Source organism: Corythoichthys intestinalis, chromosome 19 (genome assembly GCF_030265065.1).
Source record: "Corythoichthys intestinalis isolate RoL2023-P3 chromosome 19, ASM3026506v1, whole genome shotgun sequence".
NCBI classification, from domain to species: Eukaryota; Metazoa; Chordata; class Actinopteri; order Syngnathiformes; family Syngnathidae; genus Corythoichthys; species Corythoichthys intestinalis.
In genome coordinates, this window is record NC_080413.1 from 39,111,970 (window position 1) to 39,137,497 (window position 25,528).

Consider the following 25,528-nt stretch of genomic DNA (forward strand, 5'->3'; position numbering starts at 1 on the left):
AACATCTGACAAAACATAATCCAGTTCCATTCACAACCTCAACAACTGATGAATGCTTGATCGCTTGGGTGTTGCAATGGGCCTTTCAAGAGCCAAAGTCTCCGCGCACACTTTTCATTGGCACATCCTGCCATGGCAAACACTTTTGCTTAACAAATTAGAGATGAAAGAGGATGAAGGACAGAAAGGGGATAATTCAATTATCTTCCTTTTTTCATCTGTAAAATCTAAAGGTGGTCTTTGGAAAGTAAGGGATTACTATGAGTACAGGATCTGTGTTGGCCTATTATAAACTGTATAAAGCTGTTTTTTAGACCTTGGACAAAAGTAAAAGCACTCTAAAATATCCTTTGCTCTTCCTCTGATGTTGATATCTGTATGTAATCGTGCTGTAAAATCGACCTTTACACGCTGGTCTTTTCTTTGTCCTATAATGGATCAAAGATGAACAACAAATGAAAATCTGTTCAGTGCCTACGAAGAACTAACCTGGTATAAGGAGAATGTTACTCTATTGCCCATTTCACACACACCGGAATACTGTGAAAATCGCGGGATTTAACTCTACTGACCCTACTGTAAGTACTGACAATCATTTGGGTGAGAAGTTTGAAGTATGCAGTGCAACAAAATCTGATTAATATACAAAATATGGATGTATGGGTTGGATTGCATGTATGGGTTTCACAGCACACTGTGACGAAATGGTGGGCCAAAAATATGGCCCCCTTTGCATTATTTTGCTTTGGGCCCCCAAATGGCCTGGACCGGCTCTGACACACACACAAATAAGGCTCAGGACCTTAAGAGTTAAATCATACAGTTTTAAATTTGGCATGATAGATGTGAATTTTCATTCATTCATTCATTTTCCATGCCGCTTATTCCTCACGCGGGTCGCGGAGGTGCTGGAGCCTATCCCAGCTAACTTCGAGCAGTAGGCAGGGGACACCCTGAATTGGTTGCCAGCCAATCGCAGGGCACAAGGAGACACACAACCATTCACGCACACACTCACACCTATGGACAATTTAGAGTGTTCAATCAGCCTACCATGCATGTTTTTGGGATGTGGGAGGAAACCCACGCAGGCACGGGGAGAACATGCAAACTCCACACAGGAAGGCCGAAGCCCGGGATTGAACCCTTGATCTCAGAACTGTGAGGCAGACGTTCTAACCACTCAGCCACCGTGCCGCCAGATGTGAATTTTATTCAATGTATTAAAAATACATTCCTGATAATTATTGTTTTTCATGTGGTTATATCACTTAAATTTGTACCTAATTAATTCAGTTTTTGTTAAATTATTATGATATTATGATTATTATGATTTTGAAACACAAATCAGCAATGTGAGGTGTGGACACCAGTATTATCTGAATCACTTGTAAGTGTGTATATATTGACATCCTATTCTTTGCTCCCTGATCGCTAATCCTGGCACAGTTTCTCCGTTTGTGTGTGTCTAATTGGACCCAATCATGCTTGAATCCAATCAGGCGAGCGATAGTCCTGTAGACAAGTGGAAATGCTACGCGGGGCCGGCCCCAGGGCCGCAGCCCATCTCCAGCAAGTCGAGGGGTGATACACGCCACCAGTCCCCACGCATGCCCGCCCCCCAAACGAACCAACCACCCCCGCAACCCACTAACCGATATGTCACACCGAGGGACCCCTACGGCCTGCTAGTCCTGTGCAGGACAGGATACCAACCCAGAGTGGGCGTCACCTCGCCAACCCACCGGCTCTCAGCCGGCGACCCGCACCATGGCCCAAGGAGGATACCCGGGTAGAGAAGAGAGAGGAAGGCGGAAACTGGAGAGCGCTTAGAAGCCGACGCAGTGCGGGACCGGAGCCCCTTTCCCACACCCCTGCCTCCGCAACAGGGAGCCCAGGCGAAGAGGAGGTCCTGCCCCGGGAGCCACGCCATAAAGAAAAGTGTGGGACCACCTAACGCCCAATTACTGTGGCTGCCAGGTCCCTTACTGGCAGCCATTACAGAGCACTGTGATTAGTTAAAATTTTTGGCTACTCTACCCACCTCTGTATATACTTTAGACCAACCTTCTGTCACCATACGTTAAATCCGCATTATTTGGATTCGTCTTCACACCCCATGCTTTCCTTGAATGCCCACCTTTGCATGGAGTGTGCATGTGCAAAATCATTTTTAATTTTAATAAAGCTGAATAAAAATAAAGCCCTCTGAAGCGGAGTTTCCTGCACAATGGTGAACAAAAGTGAACAATTTTTTGGTAGAACCGTGGGTTTAGTTTCAGGATGCCTTTAGGCAACATTACAATTGCATATGTTTCTTCAGAAGCGTTAGAAGCATAAGAACTATCTGATGAAGGGCATGGTGTTTGCTTGGCTTTAGACAGTATCCATTGGACCCAACTAAAACATAGGAAACACAGATCAAAAGTTCTTACTGTAAGGTGCTGAAATAGCCATGCTCTCATTATATTTGTGGCAACTTTAGGGAAGATGCCTCTTTTCTTCTGCCTCTTCTTGTCCTGGTCATCTTCGTCTCCTGTGCCCGGTGACGCTAGGCTGTTGTCGAGGCCGTCTCCTAGGATTAGAAAAGCATGAGGAGTCACATTAACTACAACGATTAATCGATTAAATAGAGAAATTCGAATTGTTTTGCTACTTTCAGGGGCGCTACACCCCCATTCTTGTTAGTGTATGTAAAATGAAAAATGCCCCCCCTATGTCCCAAACGGCCCTAACCCAGCAGACACGCATTTCTTTTTTGGCATCTTTGCTGCTTTTTTTTTTTTCTTAATTATGTTAGTGATAGGGCGACAACTAACGATAATTTTTAGAATCAATTAATCGGACAATGTATTAAACGATTAATCGGATAAATGTCATTTTTTTCAATTGGCATCAAAATTTCACTTGAAGTTGTTTTGGGCATGTTGTAATGAACAATGAAGACAAAATGGATGACTATTTCCTTCAAAAATAATATCTCATTACTTCATTGTTACTTACAACATGCCTAAAACAACTGCAAATTAAATTGTGACGGTAATTGAAAAAAAGAGACATTCATCCGATTAATCAATTATAAAAAATAATCATTAGTACCAGCTGATTATAGAGCAGCCTCAACGCCTAATTGTGCTCAATATGTTATTTTGCGAAACTACAGTGGTATGAAAAAATAAAATCAAAATCAAATGTGATCTGACCTGATGTCAAAACCACACAGATGAAAAAAGAGTGAATGCTTCAACTAAAACCACCCAAACATTTATAGGTTTTCATATTTTTACGAGGACGGCAAGCAAAAAATGACAGAAGGGGGAAAAATAAAATAAAAAAATAAGTGAACTCTCTGCCTAAGGAGAGCAATTGAAACCAAATTTTTACCAAACATTTTAAGTCAGGTGTGTGCCCATTCACTGATGAGTGGTTTAAAGCTGCCCTGCCCACTATAAAACACACGCCTAGTAAGAAATGTCTTGATGAGAAGCATTATTTGATGTGCATCATGGCTCAGTCAAAAGAGCTGTCTGAAGACCTGCGATCAAGGATTGTTGATTTGTATAAAGCTGGGAAAGGATACAAAACCATCTCTAAAAGTCTGGATGTTCATCAATCAACAGCCAGAGAAGTTGTCTACAAATGAAGAGAGTTTGGCACTGTTGCTTCTCTCCCAAGGACTGGCCGTCCACCAAAGATGACACCAAGAGTTCAGCGCAGAATACTCAGAGAGGTAAAAAAGAACCCTAGAGTGTCTGCTAAAGACTTACGGAAATCACTGGCACAGTCCAACATCTCTGTGCACACATCAACTACAGTATATGTAAAACTATGGCCAAGAATGGTGTGCATGGTAGGACTCCACGGAGAAAGCCACTGCTGTCTAAAAAAAAACATTGTTGCTCATTTAATGTTCACAAAAAGGGGAAAATATTTTGTGGACTGATGAAACGAAAGTTAAATTGTTTGGGAGTAACAAACCACGTCATGGGTGGAGGAAAAATGGAATAGCTCACCAACATCAAAACCTCATCCCCACTGTGAAGCATGGTGGGGAGAGCATCATGATTTGGGGGCTGTTTTGCTACCTAGAGGCTAGAAAATTTGCAATCATTGATGGAAGAATTTATTCAAAAGTTCATCATGATGTTTTGCAGGAAAACCTGAGGCCGTCAGTCAGACAGTTGAAGCTAAGAAGAGGATGGATGCTGCAACAATACAATGATGACAATGACCATGAAAACACAGAAGTAAATCAACTTCAGAATGGTTTCAGAAAAACAAAATACACGTTCTGGAGTAGCCAAGTCAAAGTCCAGACTTAAACCCCATTGAGATGCTGTGGCAAGACCTAAATACATCGAAACATGCAAGACATCTCAGGAATCTGACAGAACTACAGCAGTTTTGTAGAGAATAATGGGCCAAGATTAGTCCTGATCGATTTGCCAGACTCATCTCCAGCTGCAGGAAGTGTCTGGTTGAAGTTATTGCTGCCAAAGGGGTGCGGGCACAAAATATTAAATGTGATGGTTCACTTACTTACCCCCCCGCCCCCTTCTGTCATTGTTTGGCATACTATCCTCATTAAAATATGAAAACCTGTAAATGTGTGGGTGGTTTTAGTTAAAGCAGAGTTTTTTCATCTGTGTGATTTTGACAAAGATCAGATAACATTTGATGATGAATATATGCAGAATTGTGAGAAATTCCAAAAGGTTCAGATACTTTTTCATACCGCTGTATGTCCTGTGTGAGAATTCATAAAAAGCAATCTGAGTGTTGAATATTATTGTAGACGTTATACTCTCATTCTTGTGTAAAAATGCCACTTAATTGTTTATGTCAGATGTGCGGCTAGTTAAGGTAATGCGCTTACTTTTGACATACTGTATAATTCATTTTGTTTGTATAAAACACTCATGATTTCAATATGTATCCGTGAGAAAAAACTAACTAACTGTCAGTGTTCTTAATCTTAAAGTTATTAATTACAGTTACAAATTACTTCTCCCATAAGGTAATTGCGTTAGTAACTCAGTTACCTGAATGTAAGAGTAATTAGTTACTCGGCAAAGTAACTGGTGATAATTTTCATGTTTTGTTTTTTTTTCCCCCTCAAAAAAACAAAACAAAACAGGTCACACTATGTGAAATTTTTAAAAGGTTTTTGGTACAATTGGCCCCAGCTCAATTCTTTACCCTAAATCAACCGTTAAAAGTTAAGAAGTCTACTGCTTTAAGATGGCGGCTGTTTACTAACACATCTAGTTCCTATACTGTACATGCTGCTAACGCCGCCGTGTCTGTCATTTTACATCTAGTTCTAAATATGTGATATCTACTATGTCTACCATATCTACCATATCATGTGGGCGTAGTTTGGAGGCTATCGGCTACAGTCAGGTAGTATCGGAGCCACCTAGCATCGCATTTGCTCGGCGTCACAACTTTTTTGCCTCCTCCCCACTCCTGCTCTGCTCTCTCGTCTCAGTGAGTCCGTCTCCATCAGACTTTTCTCGCGTCATCCAACCAATATAGTAACGCACGCCTTTCCATCCTCAGTAACGGTAACGGGGTTGCCAACATGAGAAAATTAATTAATTAGATTACTCACTACTGAAAAAAATAACGGCGTTACTAACGGCGTTATTTTTTATTGCAACAACACTACTAACTGCATGTTTTTTTTTTGCTTTTAACCAAGAATCGAGACCGTTTTACGTCCATATTTATAAAGAATTCAGGGATTTAAGTATTTACTCACAAGAATTTTCAACGAAAAAAAGCTATTTGTCGGTGATTCCACTCGGTCAGCTTTGACGGCCTCGTCAACAATGCAAGCCCCCTATTTATCGGCCCCGCGCCCCGTGTCCTGTCAATACATTATAAAATCTATGGATGGGTTAAAAGAATTATAACAATTCAAACAGTTCATTTAAGTGTTTAATTCATTTAATAATACAAAATATGAATGTGAATTTTTGATAATGTTTGGTTGTTCTGCCACACTATTTGTTTGTAATTGACACATTGTACTAACGGCCTGTATTGGTTGTACTGTACATAGAAATAAGACCCACATAAGGCCGTAAGTTTTTATTTGAGCGCAATTCTGTAGAGTTTGAAGATACACTCAGGTATTTTATTTTGTATTGCCATCTTGGCGCCAATGGTTGTGCAGGTCAAAACAAATATTATTGCAAGCATAAACACTTGTTTCAAAACATTAAATGTTTGTTATCCGATTACTCAGCGAATTATTCGATAGATTAACCGATTACTTAAATAATCGATAGTCACACGACACAAATTCATTCATGTTTGACAACAAACATAATACAGGCTGGGGATGTATTCTTGTGTGTAATGGCAAAGCACAAGATTCTTCCTCTCACCTCTGTTTGACTCCCCTGGACATTGGATAATGAAGAGGAGTTTGTAGTGTGGGAGCTCAATAAGACCAAGAGCTATTAATACAATCTGAGTCACTGGCTTGACATGAAGTAATGACTGCAGGAGTTGTGTGCCCAACGTGAAATAATGAACGCTCATTCAGGCGCTGTGCTACATGTAACGTTATTTATACGCGACCTCTATTTGAAACGAGACTAATGATTTCCTTAGAAGAAAGGGGGTAAAACACAATAACAAAAACTTAGTCTGACCTTTGTATGATACAGACCCAATAACATCACACCGTGTATTGTTCAAAGTTGGACTTTTGGTCACTGAGGCAAAACGAAGGTGGATGAGTTGGCAGAACGGGACGGTAAATTCGGCACCCCTGTGTTCCCATGTGTTCAGTGAACAACAAATCCCATCCCCCGACCCTCACCCCGAGCATCACGTACGTCTGCGGCTCAGAATCCCGCCATTAGCGGCATCCCTGTTTGATTTCAGAAGAAAGCTGGCACGGATCAAGGGAGGAGGCTTCCTTTAAGCAGAAATTTCCGCCCCTGTTTGCCAACGCGCTCCATCTTGCAGCGCAAGGGGCACTCTGTTCCCTCTCTGCCATTAATTGTGCATCAGCCGAGATGATTTACTTTTAACAGTGGTGGTTATTTTTTCTTGCCCTCGGGGCAGAGTAGCCTTGAAAGCCTGCCTGGAGGGCATGTGAATAATGCATCTGAGAGACTCCTCCCCTGAGGCGGGACAGAAACCCTACTTTTCTTAAGATTTGCCCAAGCATGTCTTTTTGTTTTTAGGGATGCATCAATCAAGCGCATCTATATGAGCCATATTCATGAATAAATATTTCAGCTAATGAATATTGACATTCAAAAGGATGTGTTCCATGGATGGGAGGGGGATGTAGGGGGTTGTGGGAGTTTTGACGGATGGTATCCAGGTCTGACTCATGGACAGTTGCAGGGATGACACGGCTTCTGTCCTTCATTCGACACTGTCTTCTGCATATTTTTTTTTTTTTCAAATCAAGAATTGTTTCGTTGTTGAGTTACTTCTGTAGTCTTGAGTTTTTTAATTGAAGCCATATTGCACCAATACTTTTTTATATTGGGGGAAAAAATACTTATTGTCCTGTGAATTGCCTTCATTTTGAAATATGGCAATGCGAGGCAATTTTATTTGTATAGCATGATTCAACACCAGGTCATTCGAAGTGTTTTACATTACATACATATTCAAAAACACAAACAAAATGACACATAAAATCATCAATACAGTAAAAAACAAATTGCAAGACATATACAGGAGTTGGACAAAATAATGGAAACACCAAACATTTTGGCATCATGACCATTGAACATTATTGTTAAAGAACGGCACGAGGAACATTCTAATGAAGTTGAGCATCTCGTATGGCCAGCACAATCCCCAGACCTCAACATTATTGAGCATTTATGGTCAGTTTTAGAGATTCAATTAAGACGTCGATTTCCACCGCCATCATCTGTAAAAGAGTTAGAGGGTATTCTAATTGATGAATGGCCTAAAATTCCTTTGGAAACAATTCATAAGTTGTATGACTCAATACTTCGGATAATTGAGGCTGTAATTGCCACAGAAGGCAGACCTACACCATATTAAATTAGTTTTTGTTGATTTTTTTAAGGTGTTTCCATTATTTTGTCCAACCCCTGTATGCATATATAGATGTACAAATCATAGTTTTGTTTTCTATATAGCTCATGCATACAATAATTAGTACATTTGACGTAGTTATAAAACTTTTATTAAAATATACACATACATGTAAGGGTTTTGTTTGTTTGTTTGTTTTTTTAATTACTTTGGGATAAAAGGGAAAAAACATGTTTTATATGTATCACTTTCCAATGCTGTTAAATCTGAATAAATACATTGAACACCCCCCCAAAACAAAAATAAAATAAAATTAATGTTATCCCCATTAATCGCGAAAAAATGAGGGATCACTGTAATGCTTAATGTAACATTTTTGATACAAATTAAAAATATGTGCTTATTATTTTTTGTATTTTTTTTTTAATCATTAATACTGTATGTTTCAGGACCACATAAAGCTTTCAAATGTAAAAAATCTGAATGTATTATATCTGGGGTCAGGCATTATAGGGTTAAGAGGCTCAAAAAAGATTTTATATTTGGTTTCCGTGGTGTACCTGAACACATCGCGTGGCTGACTTGATGGAGTGAGCTTTTTTACTTTCATTTTGTTTACTTGCTGCGGGGGACACTAGGCGTGTTGTGTTGCACAAGTTGATGGAATAAATGATGAGAAACCTGACGAAACTGGCGATTTCTTTGGCGATGTTACCACAATAATAATTGCCACCTTAATAGATAGACAGTCCACGGCTATATTTTTGAGCCATATCACGGATGCGCACCTCACACTCATATTTTTCCATCATATCCATCTTCATGTTAATGGTAATCATCACCTTTTTCCTTTTTTTTCAGCACTTGCACTAATATTGTTAGAACCCATGTTGATTTCTCTCACAAGAAAAAATGCCGTGCATCCGTCTTACGGGAAAACAAAGAAACTGCAGTGCTGTCATAGAACATCATATTCAGAGCATGTCGTCGGATGTAGAAACAAATGGCGTGTCAAGTTTTACGTCGGATGTCGAAAAGATCGTGTGTCGAAGCGATCTTATGTCGAGGTACCAATGTATACGTATACACATAAGTTTTGTTTGTTTGTTTGTTTGTTTGTTTGTTTATATGTATCTCTTTCCAATCCTAGTAAATCTGAATAAATACATTGAACACACCCAAAAAAAATTTGTAAATTAGCTTTGCCGCTACTTCACGGATTGTCAATTTTCGTGAGGGGGCGGACATTAACCGGGAAAACAAGGGATTACTGTAACTTCAAATTTGAACTATATGGGCAGTTATGAGTACGCTGCAGTAAACAATAGTGTTTTCAACCCTGATTCAAATGGTTTAATTTCACTTCAGAATTTCAGGTAACTTATTCCGGAGGTGAGGAGCATAGTAACTGAATGCTTCCTCACCCTGCCTGGTTCTTGTTCTTGGAACACACAGCAGATTGGTTCCAGACGACCTTAGGGGTCTAAATGCTTCGAAGGGGTAAAACAAATGGAGGATTTTTTTGGGGGGGAACAAACGTAGTAAGTGTTTTGTAGACCAGTATTTGATTGTCTATCCTTGGACTCAATGTAACGATTTCATAACCGGTGTAATGTAGTCCAGGTTTCTTATTTTTGTAAGGACTCTGACAGCAGCATTCTGCATTAGCTGCAGCTTCCTGACCGATTTTTTGTGATGACCTGTAAACATACCATTACAATAGTCTACTAAAAATTAATGCATCATTGCATTTGTGTCAGTGTTGTGTTTGTCAGCCGTTTTAATTTTTGTCTTTTGGACAATAATACTTCTTCATCTTTGTCATATTTTAGTCATCTCAAAATGTGTTTGTCTTCCTCTAGTTTTTGTTAATGAAAACTCAAGACTAGTTTTGTCCAGGTTTAGTTGACGTTTACTACAAATGTTTTCGCCTGTAAAATTTAAAAAAGAAATTACTCCAAAAATGAATAAATAAAAGGTTTCCAATTATATTGAATGAACATTGACAGATGAGCACATATTGTAGCGTCTACAAGGACAACTTGGTAATACACACTCAGCAGAAAAACAGTGTTTTCAATTCATTATACAAACCTAGACGCCATGAACTGTATAAAAAAAAAAAAAGTTGTCCAAGAGTTTAAGAGGACACTAGCCATTAGCATTACCGAACGCGAGTGCTATGCTAATGCTAAGAGTTACTTTTAGTGTGTGGTGATCACTCAGCACAGACCATTAAAGGCTAAAGCAACATTGCATATTTTCTCTGACTAAGACAAGAAAACAATCTTACTGTGCAAGCCTTGAGACTGTGATTTGGGGGCGCAGCACATCACATGAGTGACACAACCAGACACTGCTCTGATGCAGGCTAACTACACATAAAATGTCGCACAATGTGAACATATGACAGAAACTATTGCGCGTTTTCGTCTCGTCAGAGGAAAACTGGCATTTGACTTATGTTTTAGTCTCCCAAAACAAGTTTTTAGCCAGTTTTCATCTCTGCATCGTCATAAAAAAAGGTTTTGTTGACGAAATATTTTCCTGTTCGTCATTGTTGATGAAAACAACACTGATTCGTTTCTTTTCTGGCAGCAGCATTCTGTATTAGCTGCATCTTTCTGACTGTTTTTTTTGGTCAAGACCTGTAAATATACCATTACAATACTCACGTCTACTAAATGAATGCACAGATAAATATAAATACACTGTATTATACTAAATATTATATTCTGTGTCAATTGTAGTTCTTAAATGTCCTATAGTTATAGTATACTTTCATCATCTTAAGTGAATAAGGAAATGTGGGTGAAAAAACAGTAAAGAAGGAAAAAGAAAGAAAGAGCCCTGGCTCAGACTAATTATCTCTACGTATGGCATGTCACCCCCCACCCCCCCACTTCACCCTGGTCTACCGCCTCTTCTCTGTTCGCCTCATCCCGCTTTCTTGTGCTGTAGAGAGGGGAAAGCCGCAGGGCAGATCTTCTGCTACACTAATCGCTTCTGACTGCTCCGCGGCAACTCAGCCAATCTAAGCAGTGTGTGACGGTCCAGTCTCAAAGTCGTACACCCGTGCAATTCTGCCATGGCCCTGCTCTCACCCCCCGCCTCCCATGACTCTATCTCCGCCCCCACCCATCAGGCTCTGCTTCCCACTGCCTGCCAGTGTCTGCACGCGTGACACTCCAGGGTGGAGGTGGAGGGATGGGCATTACTGCAGGGATGGCGGGAGTATTGCCCCGGGGCAGAGAAGCAAAACACACAAAAAGCATCACCCTAAGATATGAAGAAGACTCTTGCCTTTTTGCACCCTCCCTTCAAGCGGTAGAGATGAATAAATGAATGAATGAATGATAACAATGATGAAATAATGTGAAGCAAAAAGTAAATACCAAAGCAAATATTTCAAGGCTTCTTAATATTGTTTAAACTAACATATATTATTCGTGACTACTAATTTTCCTTTGCTTTGTCAAATATTCAACCCATTTTTGTTTTGTTTTTATTTCCCTTCTGTTTTCCTGCTCTTTTAAACACTGTTATGGTATGACAAGCAGTCATTGGATAGAGTGTGAAAAAGACAAAGTAGGGAGCACTTAGCAGAACTGATTGCTGTACCCCATTTGCATCAGTGATGCAAAGCCAGCACGCCTATCTAATGAGCTCAGCAGGTCCCTGATCCATCATCAGTGACACCACACAACTCTTTCCCTTATTAGGCATGATACACCGTTCCAAATGAAGCAGTCTGGATTGCTTCCAAGTCTTGGGGAATACCTTTGTGCTGGGATCTGGACAAGATGATTGCATTTAAAGCCAAGTCTTGAAAACTGGAATTAGAATGGCAGAAATTTTCACCTATATAGGGAGTTCTCAATTTACGGATGTATTCCGTTCCTACGTAACCTGAATTTCCTCGTAAGTTGAATTTCACTGTTAAAGTCGAAATTTACGTCAAAATATTTCGCATTTAAAAAAAAACGCTGCACTTACCATTATTACTGAGTTAGTTCAGGCCGAGTTATGCTTCTACGGCAGACCTAGGCAGACCCGATTTATAGCCCTCCACCATAGCCTGACGTACAGCTAAACAAAATTCTAACTACACGTCGTGTCAACGTGTGGTGTTGTGACGCAAATGGGGTGTGATTGGCCTGCTCGGACTGTTGTTTCCGGTTCAGCGCGAAATCACCTCCATTTACAAGCATTCCTACGCTAACGACCACCTCCGCAGCTGTCTTCTGCGTCGCCTGGGCCTCAACATTTGTATGATCAACATTTGCTGTTCAATGTTGATGAGTTGAAGATCCACATTCAAGCATTCCATCTCCGTTGCCATTGTTGTGTAACCGGAAGAAAACTAGAGGAAGTCGACATGAGTCCCCCAAAACCGTACAAACACAATGCCACACCCCTCTGGTGGCTTAGTGGTGAATTTCAGAGCAACGCGTTCCCGCGCCACAGAACTATCGAACGCTCATTGACGCTGTAGTCGCTACGCCATCACCGCAACGCAGAAGCATAACTCAGACTTTAGGGTTTTCAATGGTTTACAGTGGTACCTCTACTTACAAATGTCTCGACATACAGAATTTTCAGGTTAAGACATGCCTCAAACTGAAAATATTGCCTCTTGTTACGAAAGAAATTTCAGGATACAAAAGGCAAAAATACAGTATTGCTGCTCCCAGAGATTACTGAATGTAACATATGTACTTATAGCTGCTCTGCCATATTACCTAGCATTTCTGGCATCGAATAGGCTAAGAGATCATCTACTGTATGTACTAGTATGTGTGTATCCCAGCTTCCTCTTCATTCGCGCCTCATGTTCCGACAGCTTTACACGAGAGTATTAACTTCTATTCTTTATTGTATTCTTGTTTATTAACATTATGCACAACTCTGATTTAATGTTTATTGTGCAATAATCTAATTGTAACATGTATTAGTTACATATTTTGATGCATTTTTGTGCATTATACAAGTTTTCTGTCTGAACTTTGGTGGCTTGAAACAGATTAGGGCATTTCCATGAAAAATGTGTCTCTTTTTACAGAATTTTCAAGTTACGAAACTATTTCCAGAACCAATTCATTTCGTAAGTAGAAGTACTACTGTATTTGCAACGAAAGCATGGAACACGGCTACCGTAGGCCGTAGCCAATACCAACAAAACAAAATCACCTCGCTAATTCGTCCACCCCTCCTTCTTACTCCAGTCAGAAATGCGGTGTGTTTAGGAACAGCCGGAAAAAAACACAACACTCAACACATCAACTTTGGAACCTGAAGCGTATACAGTCATGTGGAAAAATTAGGACACCCCATAAAATATTCAGTTCTTTATCACAAAATGTTCACATTTCAATGTCTGATCTTGTTTTTCTTCAGCTCTGGAAAAGAAAGTGATTTAATAGCAGGTAAACAACAAAGACTAATATTGTTTTACTAATTAAACCAAATACTTTATATCAACAAAAATGCATATTCTGAGGAAAAAGTGAGGACACCCTAACACCTAATAGCTAGTGTTACCCCCTCTGGCTGAAATAACTTCAGTGAGACGCTTTTTGTAGCCATTTACCAGTCCTTGACATCGGTCTGAAAAAAGTTTGCCCCACTCCTCAACGCAGAATACTTTCAGCTGTGAGATGTTTGAGAGGTTTCTTGCATGTACAGTCCGTTTCAAGTCACCCCACAGCATCTCAATGGGATTAAGATCTGGGCTTTGACTCGGTCATTCCAGGACTCATTTCTTCTTTTTTAGCCAGTCCTTGGTGCATTTACTGGTATGTTTTGGGCCATTGTCATGTTGCAGGGTCCAGTTTCGCTTCAGCTTTAATTTTTTCACGGATGATCTCACATGTTCCTCAAGCACCCTCTGACAGACAATAGAATTCATGGTGGATTCTTTGATGGTGCGCTGGCCAGGTCCTGCTGTAGCAAAGCATCCCCAAACCATGACACTTCCACCTGCATGCTTCACAGTCGGTATGAGGTTATTTTCCTGCAATGCTGTATTGGGTTTATGCCAAACATGTCCTCTGTTCTGGTGTCCAAATAATTCAGTTTTAGATTCATCTGTCCAAAGAACACTATTCCAGAAGTCCTGGTCTTTGTCTACATTCACTCTGGCAAACTTCAGTATGGCCTTCATGTTGTTCTTGGAGAGCGAAGGCACACCTTCACATGAAGGTTAAACTTGTGAAGTCCCCTTCTGATTGTAGAGGCATGCACTTTCACATCAACAGTAGAAAGAGCCTGCAGTAGGTTCCGTGATGACATTTAAGAGTTTTTAGAGATGTTTTGTTGTTTTAGCATCTTGCAGTCTGCTCTCGGGGTGAACTTGCTTGGACGGCCAGACATGGGCATGTTGGTAGTTGTTTTGAATGTTCTCCACTTGTAGACTATTTTCCGGACTGTGGAATGGCTGATTTTATATTCTTTTGAGATCTTTTGAAATCCATTACCAGACTCAGAAGTGTTGACAATCGTCTTTCTGAAGGCCTCAGACAGCTTCTTTGATCTCACCAAGGTGTTTTCACTCACTTCAACAGTCAGTCACTGTTAAAGGTATTCTGAGGTGAGGAATGGGGCAAACGTTCTTCGGACCGATGTCAAGGACTGGGAGATGGCTACAAAAAGTGTCTCACTGAAGGTAAAGGGGTAACACTAGCTATTAGGTGGTAGGGTGTCCTGTTTTTCTCAGTTAGAATATGCATTTTTTGTTGATAAATTTTGTTTAATGAGAAAACAATGTTAATTTTTGTTGTTTACCTGCAATTAAATCACTTTCTTCTCCAGAGATACAGAAAAACAAGTTCAGACATTGATATGTGAACATTTCTTAATAAAGAACTGAATATTTCATGGGGTGTTGTAATTTTTTCACGTGACTGAGTGCAACCCGATTTGTTACATTAGTGTCCTTATTTTGGGAACTGGAAATTGATTGACTTTGACTGTTGGCTACATCAGGTCCGTGTCAACCAATGGCGGTTCAGGCACATAAAGGCGCTTCACATATGTAGATCATGAACATTCCTCACAATGCTAGGTGGAGGAATAGTTGTGTTAAATGTGTTTTTGTGTTCGTTTGGTTTTTTTCTTTTTTTTTTTCTCTCCTCAGAATGGAGTGATTCTATATACTGGACTGTCTCAGAAAATTAGAATACACAATATTCTAATTTTTTGAGACAGTCCTGTGTATATATACAGGACTGTCTGAGACAGTCAGGAAATTAGAATATTGTGTATTCTAATTTCCTGAGACAGTCCTGTATATATACACAGGACTGTCTCAAAAAATTAGAATATTGTGTATTCTAATTTTCTGAGACAGTCCAGTATATTTCCCTACACTTGCTCTATAAAATTAACATTTACTGACCACCCCAATGTTTTTTTAGTCATTTCTTTTACTGTTTCTGAATGCTTAAGAGCTGCACTTTTGAACTAATTCTAATTCTAATGTTTTCAAGCTTTTTATCTGAGTTTGTTCTACGTGATAAAATGTCTGAGTGAGTGCTCGTCCGAGACTGGTGACTCCATACTTTTTGCCAGGGGTTGCATATATATTTTTGGCAGGTAAAGTGTCTTGTCGCCCAGGGCACCATGTAGGCTAGGAACGCCACTGGTGTCAACACAAAACAAGTAACAATGTTTACCAACTTCTAAAAACGCATTTAGCACATGTGTTTGTGTGCATTAAAAGAATGAAAATGTGACCACCCCTTCCCCCTCCCTTTCCTTCATTTTCACCTCCTTCATTTCCCTCCTTTTAGGAACATCTACACTATGACAGATGCAACCAGGGCATTATTTAATTGTAACACTGAAGCTGTGAGGTCACTGGTATGTTAGCACCCCTACCATGGAACATTCCATCTTCCTTTTTTTCTTTCTTTGAGTCGCCAGGAAAAAAAATCCCCATATCCTGTTTCTCACAATGCATTTTTCAATACCGTTTCGGAGAATCTTTTTGACCTGTGCCTCTGCCATCTTTTGTTTTATTTCTCTCTTTGTGATGGACATTTGAAGCTTCTCCTTGTCCTCCCCCAGATCTCCAGCAAACATTCCTTGGATAGCTCAACCCCTTTAGCTGTGGTCGACGGCAGTAACCCTGGGGGTTGTGGTATCAAAGAGAGCCCTTTGCATATCACACAGCTTACAAGGAAACAACTGAAGACTAGGATGCCACAGAGAAGCGAGCAGCCAGAAGCCTAACCACCAGCCACTAGTGTATAGGATCATTTTCCTGTGGTTTTAAGCCAGGGTATTAAGCCAATTGCAATTACCACAGCAGTCTCAAATGACTTCACACATGGTTGGTTGGGGTTGTCATAACGTGGTATAGTTACCACTCTCAGTGAAGTGATGACATGACAAGAAATAGTTGCACTTATTTACTAATAGTCCATATAGTATGTACTAATATGGTAGCTTTGCATTTAATGCAAAATCTAGCATCTACAGGATAGTATTCCTATTTTTGATGGTAGCTACATGAGATGCAAAAACAACCATCTTTGTTATTCCTTTTTTTTTTTTTTTTTTTTTTTTTTTTTTTTTTAGTGCTGTTTATTTGGTGCACCGCACAACCCAAACCGTTTGGCCCATCGAGACCGTTCCAATACCAAAATGACTGGAATTCTCGTGTGACGCAGATAATCTTTCGAATGAACCCAAAAATTTACAGATTATGACAAAACACAGGTTTTTTTTAATGAAAAACGTTTTTTTTTTTCAAAATTTATGTAGTCCTAAATTTTTTATCAAATTTACATAAATCATACATAAAAAAAAAATTCAGAAAGGTAATTCGCCCAAAACCCACTGTTCCCCCAAAATTCACCCAAAAATTTCCCATTTGTTTCTAATAGGATGCTATTGCCATGTACTTCATTCAATTTATTTCTCATGGCCAAAATTTCCCATACATTTTTGTTGGCAGAAAAACATGGGTGGTTGCGATTTTTTACCAAAAACTTACCATTACAGCCCATTGACATTCAACCGGCGCCCAAGTCGATGCCATTGATGGAAATGTATGTCAAAATATCAACAGGAAATAACATGATATCAACAGGAAGTGACCCTGAAATGTCCCCAAATCAACAGGAAATGACCTGATAACAACAGGAAGTGACCCTCAAATATCCCCAAATCAACAGGCAGTGACCTGAAATCAGCAGGACATGACCCCAATGGGTTTTACTCGCGAAAGCAAAGCTACCATCGCAATTTCTCCAAATATTGCTTGTTCTAGTTTTTCAAAGGCGTTTCTTTGCTGCTCCGCCCAGCCAAAACACTTTGAACCGCCGACACCGTTCATACACCAAATACGACAGGGATTCTCATGCGACACTGGCTCTCCTTCGTTCAAACGTGGGTCTTTTGGGAAAAAAAAAAAAAAAAAGTGCAATTTCAAAACGCTACCTGCCCCTGGAACATCATAACCGTAACTATAGTCCTGCGGATGATCTAAGTAAATACAACAACCAGGTGCCCCCAGGTGCTTTTTTCCCCCAATTTATTATTATTATTTGTATTTATAATGTATTTGTTTTGCTATGTGTAATTGCTATTTGTAATTTTACCTGTAGTATTTATGAAGGATTTAGCATAGGTTTTTGGGCTGTGGAACGAATTAATTGAATTATAACGTATTCCTATGGAAAAATCCCACTTGCCATACAACCATTTCGACTTACAAACCAGGTCCGGGAACAAATTAAATTTGTATGTAGAAGTACCACTGTATTGCACTGTATATTACATTAATAATTTTGGAATTTGGTATAGTCAAGAAAATGTATTGATTAGAATTGAGGATGCTAAAAAAAAAAAAAAAAAAAAAATTTTTAATTTTTTTTTTTTTAATAAATAAATAAATATTTTTTTTTAAAAAAAGAAAAAAGAACTGAGGATGCAAGTTTTGGTCCAGATTAAATAAATAAAATAAAATTGTCTTTGGAAAGGTGTATATATTTTACTTTAAGGGAAACACAGGCTTGGATTGCTTAATAGATAAAAAGTAAGAAGAAAGAAAAATACATTGATGCTATTAATTCATTTTTGTTCGAGACTCCAAATTTCCCAAAAATAGAGAAGGCTTCCCCTGGAATTTGACTCAGTCTAAATAAATTTCTTTTCATTGATTTCTTGTAATTTTGCTATTTTTTATTTTATTTTATATATATATTTGTTCATTATTCTTGAATATACCAGTATGTTGTACCTGCATTTGGCAAAAGCTGTCACAACACAACTTATCAGGATGTTTCTTTAGGCCAAAATGTAATATTTAGCATATTTAGGTCAACGAGCCGGTTAGGTAAAAAGTTGTTAAACGGTAAACAAAAGTCGAACAGAAAGGTACATTGAGTAACTTGATATGCAATGTTGTGCATTAACGCGTTCAATGAATGATCGTTCATGAACACGTTCATATTTTGGGTGAACGTGAACTGAACGCATCATATTTTTGTCTCATGAACATTACTCTGAACGCACATTCTAGCGGTTCTGAGCGGCGTTCATAACCTCGTTCATTGTCAAGTAATGGGTGCTGTGCAACAGAGAACATACGCGACCACTGCTGTAAATGTGATGTCAACTCTTTTTATATGCTAACTTTTACGCTCATCTCACTAGATATCATATAACAGAGCAGTGATTTCACCCATCCCCCAAGTCTCATCCTATTGGCTGTGTGAACCCAGGGTGATCATGGGACACGTAGTCCGTATACCACATTCATGAGTTCAGAATTAGAGCCTTTCTGACAAAACTGCAGACAAACAATAGGCTGAAAACACAATTTAAAAAAACAAACAAACCTAAATAGCAGAAAACTATACAACTCAGCAACCCAAACTGCCCAAGGCTGTCATGGCTGTGTTGTTTTGCAAATATGGCAGCTTTTGCTCCCGAAGCTATTATGGCGGTGAATATTTTTTACATTAAGTTGGACTTTATTTAGCATCTCTGGATAATATTTAAACAAGCTGCATCATAAACATACTTCTGCAACATGAATAGGGCGTAAATAAGTGCCTATGACAGCAAAAAGCATGTTTATTTCATAGTTCACACGGTCTTTAATGCTCCTGAATGAAATGGACCGCTTGGATGTGTGTGAAAGCGATCGTTTTATTTATTAATTTTTTAAATCCCGCGCCATGAAAAAAAATTACTTCCTGTTTTGAGGAGGAATGCGATGTGATGTCACCCGGGTAGCATCTCAGAATACAGCATTGCTTTATAGCATGCAGATGGACTGCGGATTCAGCTGATTTTGCGGATGAATTAGTTTATTTTTTGCTTCAAGCCAGCCAAATGTGCTGCAGGGTTTTGTTGCTGCACCAGGGAGAGGCGTGTGAGCCTTTTTGGGTTTCAAAAACCCCCACCCCGAGATTGGCCAAAACAAGTCTGACAACTGTGGGACCTTTGGACTTACGAGGAAGTGAGTAAACATCATGATTTGTATTATGTCAAATACTGGGATCATGGCATACGTTTTAATATGGAAGTGGCTTGCATTTTGTGCCTGATAGTGCTCCTTGTTCACCGAGAATGCCACTCGGCCAACAACCGGCGGCTTGTCGCACACCCCCCTTGGTCTTCCTCGTGTGCCCACAGTGCTATCCTCGGCTTACGCTCATGCGGTTCTCCATATCGCCCAGACTTCCAGCCCCCTCTGCCCTCTTCGTGTGCCTGGAAATGGACCACTATGCTCGGGTTGGGCTCTGGCAGCTGTGCGCTCTTCCGACATAGGCCGGTTTGTCCGGCAGTCATTCTCCTGCTGGTTCCCCGGCAAACGAGCTCTTCTGCCCGCAGCAGAGGAACAACGAGCAGTAACTTGCTTGCCGCCGGGCGAGTTGCTGATCAGTGAAGACAATTGACAATCCCGCCGCCGTGTGATATGATCCCGGAAAGTTTTGTGTGATTTTTTGCTTTGAAAGGCGAGAATAAGACTTTGAAACGCCGCTCGGTTCGGGTTGGCTTGTTGGCTAGTTGTCACGCCTCCTGGTTTGTTTACGCTCTCCTAATGACAGGGAAATGACAAAACCCGAATTAACTCCTGTGGCATAAAATATTGTTCGGGAGGTGCAAGAAGTAGATAGTTTGACCATTGTGGAGCAATTTTGCCCTGTCGTACTCAATATTTTGAATTTTTCATATTCATATTGGCACAAGACTGTTATTTGTCATGACCATACCATTTATTTAGCAATTGGGAAAAATACTTTGATAAAAAGAATATCCTGTAAAAATATTGGAGTCGAGAGATTGAAACAATGACATTTTGCCACTCTCTTCGTCGCATTTTCCATATTCATAATAATTCCCTCTCAATGGGCTGAATTCCAAATCAGATGAAATTGTGACCCTGGTACCCCCAGCTGGGGATGCGAGAGCGTTATAATGACAGGTAGGGCTAAACAGTAGATTAAAAGACTCATTTCTCGTATTCTGCGCTTTGCCAACTTGTTGTATGTGGTCGAATCATCTCAAAATATGATTGTAATTCACATAATAATGCTATTTAAGATTTTTTTATGGTGTCGCAGGCACTTTGACGGTACATGGAAGACACGGTGCGAAAGAACTTTCCTTCGTGTGCGTCCGTGACGAAACGTAAGTACATGATTCCTTTATTTATAGATAAATTTGGTGTTTACGTTGGAATCCCTGCATTCGCAGCCGTTTGTAACATTACATGCATGTGCAGAACCACAAAAATGGAATTTCAGATGGGGTACAAAATCTGATGGAACACTGGCCCAGTACCAACATTTAAGGGACTTTTACGAACAGTAAAACCGATGCAGATTTGAAATTGAATATGAAGACGAATCTTAAAAAGTTTCAGTATTTAAGAGGATAAAATAATTGCTGTCTGTGATTCTAATATGTCAATAACAGCGTGCAGCAATTATTAGGAGCAATTATTAGGGAGAAGAAAGGACTACAAAAGTTCATTTTTTGGAACCATGAACAGTAGATCAAAATTCTGAATAATGAACTATGAACTGAATTTGAATTTGAACTAGTTCATGTAGAAAATGAACTTTCCCAACACTGTTGACATGTAATCCCTAAAGATGACTTAAAAAATCACAAATGCTGGTTAATGCCTGCTTCCAAAAGCTGAGTTTTGTTTGTTTGCTACCGCTGGAACATGATAACAAAATATTGCAGTTTTAATCCTGGTGATGTGATGCTTCTTTAACAACCAGGTTGAGGAAGAATTCTTTTCACAAATGTTAACGAGGCATGTAATTGACAGGTTGCACATCTGTTTCCACATGCCATCCTTTTAAAACATGGATCCAAACGCTGTAATGTATGAATGCCTTTTAAACTGCAGTTTCTCACTTAAGCTCCTCTGTATCATAGCCTCAGCAGGTAGCTTACAGCCAGCCCTGCTGCAGCAACAACAGCTCTGATCAGTCTGTTCTCCTATCTTCCTTTGTTTCATATACATAAAATGCTCTGTCCTTACATCCCCACGGGGGGTATTCAGCACCCCCATACTCAATGTATTCTTTTCCAGGTCAAAAGGCCATGGACCTTGAGGTTTCCCCCACTGTTGTCTGAAAAAAAAAACCTAAAGGAAAGACTCTATATTCCCACTAAAGCCAGCCTGACTTTAAGATGACAAATACACTTCTCTTCAGGTGATGCGAGTAACTCATATTATTTTTTTGAAGTGCTTGGTGAAATAGCAAATGAAAGATCTTGATCTATTTCTGATTGTCTACTTAATCCTCTCAGTTTCTCTTGTCTTGCAAAGCATTCTGCCATTGTTCTTGTCAATACACTGCCCATTGATGCCTGATGGGCAGAGGGTGGAAAGTTGCTCTAAAGACCATTGTATTTTTACTCCGGCCAAAAGGGGAGAAAAACAAAAACAAGCCATAAAACTTTTATCACCTCTAATTAGCACATCCGAAATCACACAAACTGCTGGGATATTAGGGTAACACAAACTGAAAAAACATTGCACAGTAAAGAGATCTCTATATCACTTCTAAATGAGTTGTACCCAAGACACCATTGTCAGGGGGTCTTCATTAATTAAGCAAGTTTTAGCTCAAAGACAGTCCCGAAGCTCCTATCAGTTGTCAGATTTAAAGGAATCCTGCCCAATTGGGCTATTTTCAATGACCCAGAAAGAAATGAATTGGGCGACTTGATAACAGTTGGACTACTTTTGACAATATTTGACGTTGAGCTGCCAAATTGTTATTTTTCATTTAATTTTGTTATTTACAGTGGTATGAAAAAGTATCTAAACCTTTTAGAATTTCTCGCATCTCTGCATAGAATCACCATCGAATGTGATCTGATCTTTGTCAAAATCACACAGATGGAAATACAGTGTCTGCTTTAGCTAAAACCACCCAAACATTTATAGGTTTTCATATTTTAATGAGGATAGCATGGAAACAATGACAGAAGGTGGTAAATGAGTAAGTGAACCCTCCGCCTAAGTAGACTAAAAGAGCAATTGAAACCAATTTTTACCAACCATTTTAAGTCAGGTGTGTGCCCAATCACTAATAAGTGGTTTAAAACTGCCCTGCCCACTATAAAACACACACCTGTTAAGAAACGTCTTAATGAGAAGCATTGTCTGATGCGCATCATGGCTCGGTCAAAAGAGCTGTCTGAAGACCTTCGATCAAGGGTTTTTAATTGGTATAAAGCTGGGAAACGGTACAAAATCATCTGTAAAAGTCTGGATGTTCATCAATCGACAGTCAAAGAAGTTGTCTACAAATGGAGAGAGTTTGGCACTGTTGCTTCTCTCCCAAGGAGTGGCTGTCCACCAAAAATGATGCCAAGAGTTCCGCGCAGAATACTCAGAGAGGTAAAAAAGAACCCTAGCGTGTCTGCTAAACACTTACAGAAATCACTGGCACAGTCAAATATCTCTGCGCACACATATGTAAAACATTGGCCAAGAATGGTGTTCATGGCAGGACTCCACGGAGGACGCCACTGCTGTCTAAAAGTAACATTGTTGTTTGTTTAATTTCACACACAAAAAAACTTGGACACTCCACAGAAGTTTTGGCAAAATATTTGGGGGACTATTGAAACTAAAGTTGAATTGTTAGGGAGTAACCACAACGTCAGGTGTGGACGAAAAATAGAACCGCTCACTAACACCAGCACCTCATCCCCATGGTGAAGCATGGTGGAGGGAGCATCATGATTTGGGGCTGTTTGCTCCCTCAGGACCTGGACAACTTGCTGTCATTAATGGAAGAATAAATCCAAAAGTTTATCAGGATGTTTTGCAGGAAAACCTGAGGCCGTCTGTCAGACAGTTGAAGCTAAAAAGAGGATGCTGCAACAAGACAATAATCAAAAACACAGAAGTAAATCAACTTCAGAATGGTTTCAGAAGAACGAAATACGCTTTCTGGAGCGGCCATGTCAAAGTCCAGACTTGAACCCCATTGTGGCATGACCTAAAGACAACGATTCATGCCAGACATCCCAGTAATATGACTGAACTACAGCAGTTTTGTAGAGAACAATGGGCCAAGATTAGTTCTAATCGATATACCAGCCTGATCTGCAGCTACAGTAAGCGTCTGGTTGAAGCTATTGCTGCCAAAGGGAGGGGGTGGGGGAGTGGGGAGGGGGCCACAAAGTAGTAAAAATGTGATAGTTCACTTACTTATTTTTCCCCCTTCGGTCATTGTTTGCATACTATCCTCATTAAAATCTGAAAACCTCTAAATGTTTGGGTGGTTTTAGTTACAGCAGACACTGTTTTTTCATCTGCGAGATTTTGAAAACGATCAGATCACATTTGATGGTGATTTCATGTAGAAATGTGAGAAATTAAAAAAGGTTCAGATACTTTTTCATACCACTGTAAATAACAAGTCCTGATCGATGTGCAGACTGATCTGCAGCTACAGGAAGCATCTGGTTGAAGTTATTGCACAAATATATAGTCACAAAATATTAAATGTGATGGTTTTGATTACTTTTTTTCTTCCTTCTGTCATTGTTTGCATCCTATCCTCATTAAATGTGATGGTTTCGCTACTTATTTTTCTTCCTTCTGTCATTGTTTGCATCCTATCCTCATTAAAATATGAAAACCTATAAATGTTTTGGTAGTTTATGTGGAAGCACACACTGTTTTTTCGTCTGTGTTATTTTGACAAAGATCAGATGACATTTGATGGTGATTTTATGCAGAAATGTGAGAAATTCCAAAAGGCTCAAATACTTTTTCATACCACTGTATGTTATTTGTGTAGTGATTCACTTATCTAATTTACTAATTTCATTTGTAATCTAGTTTTCATCATAGTCAACTGAATTAAGTAAAATTATAAGAAAAACTATCATAAATACCATTCAGCCCCTTTGGCTGCAGCAGTATGTGCACACACAAATAATATTTACAGCCTGAGAATTAGACAAAATACGCGTATCTGAAAAGCGTATGTGTGCCAGGATGGTCGCTTACTAATACCGATTTTGATTCATTTGCGGCCATTTCGTTAACTCTTTATTTGAAGTCATAATTATGACATGACATTGTCATGTCATTATTGTCATGCCAATGATTGCCATGATGACAACTGACATTGTCACATGATATCAGTGATGACCTGATATGACCAGGACATATCCCTCAAATGTCCCCAAATAACCAGATATGACCAGGACATGTCCCCCAAATGACCTGATATGACCTGGACATGTCCCCAAATGACCTGATATGACCAGGACATGCCCCCAAATTCCCCCAAATGACCTGATATGACCAGGACGTGTCCCTCAAGTGTCCCCAAATGACCTGATATGACCAGGACATATCCCCCAAATGTCCCCATATGACCTGATATGACCAGGATATGTCCCCAAATGTCCCCAAATGGCCTGATATGACCAGGACATGTTCCCCAAATGTCCCCAAATAACCTGATATTACCAGGACATGTCCCCCAAATGCCCCAAATGACCTGATATGACCAGGACATGTCCCCCAAATTACCTGATATGACCAGGACATGTCCCTCAAATGTCCTCATATGACCTGGACATGTTTCCAAAATGTCCCCAAATTACCTGATATGACCAGGACATGTCCCCCACATGTCCCAAAATTACCTGATATGACCTGGACATGTACCCGAAATGTCCCCAAATCAACAGGAAGTGACCTAATATTGTCCCTGAAATGTCCCCAGACAAACCTGGGCGGGGCTAAGATCTGTATCCCAAACAGCAAAGCCCCATAGTAATTTCTCCAGAAATTGCAGTTTCTAGTTTTTATAGCAATGATAAATTTTAAAAGGCAAGCCGAATAGGAGGTTATAAAACACCAAGATGCACCCATGCAACTTCTTGGCACCACCTTCTCTGATCTATTTTATGTAACATTCAAGACTGAAATTGGTGGTTATTACAAATGATTTCAAAGGAAACCTCTTTG

At 39.7% G+C, this 25,528-nt stretch overlaps 1 protein-coding gene across 2 annotated transcripts in view; it reads right to left on the reverse strand.

Moving 5' to 3' along the window:
- meis2b (Meis homeobox 2b) overlaps positions 1–25,528 on the reverse strand; it is a 68,070-nt gene that overhangs the window by 32,099 nt on the left and 10,443 nt on the right. For both annotated transcript variants that reach the window (XM_057823106.1, XM_057823105.1), the window contains exon 8: positions 2,436–2,575. In XM_057823106.1, coding sequence (XP_057679089.1) covers positions 2,436–2,575 — 140 coding nt within the window. The remainder of the gene's footprint in view (positions 1–2,435; positions 2,576–25,528) is intronic.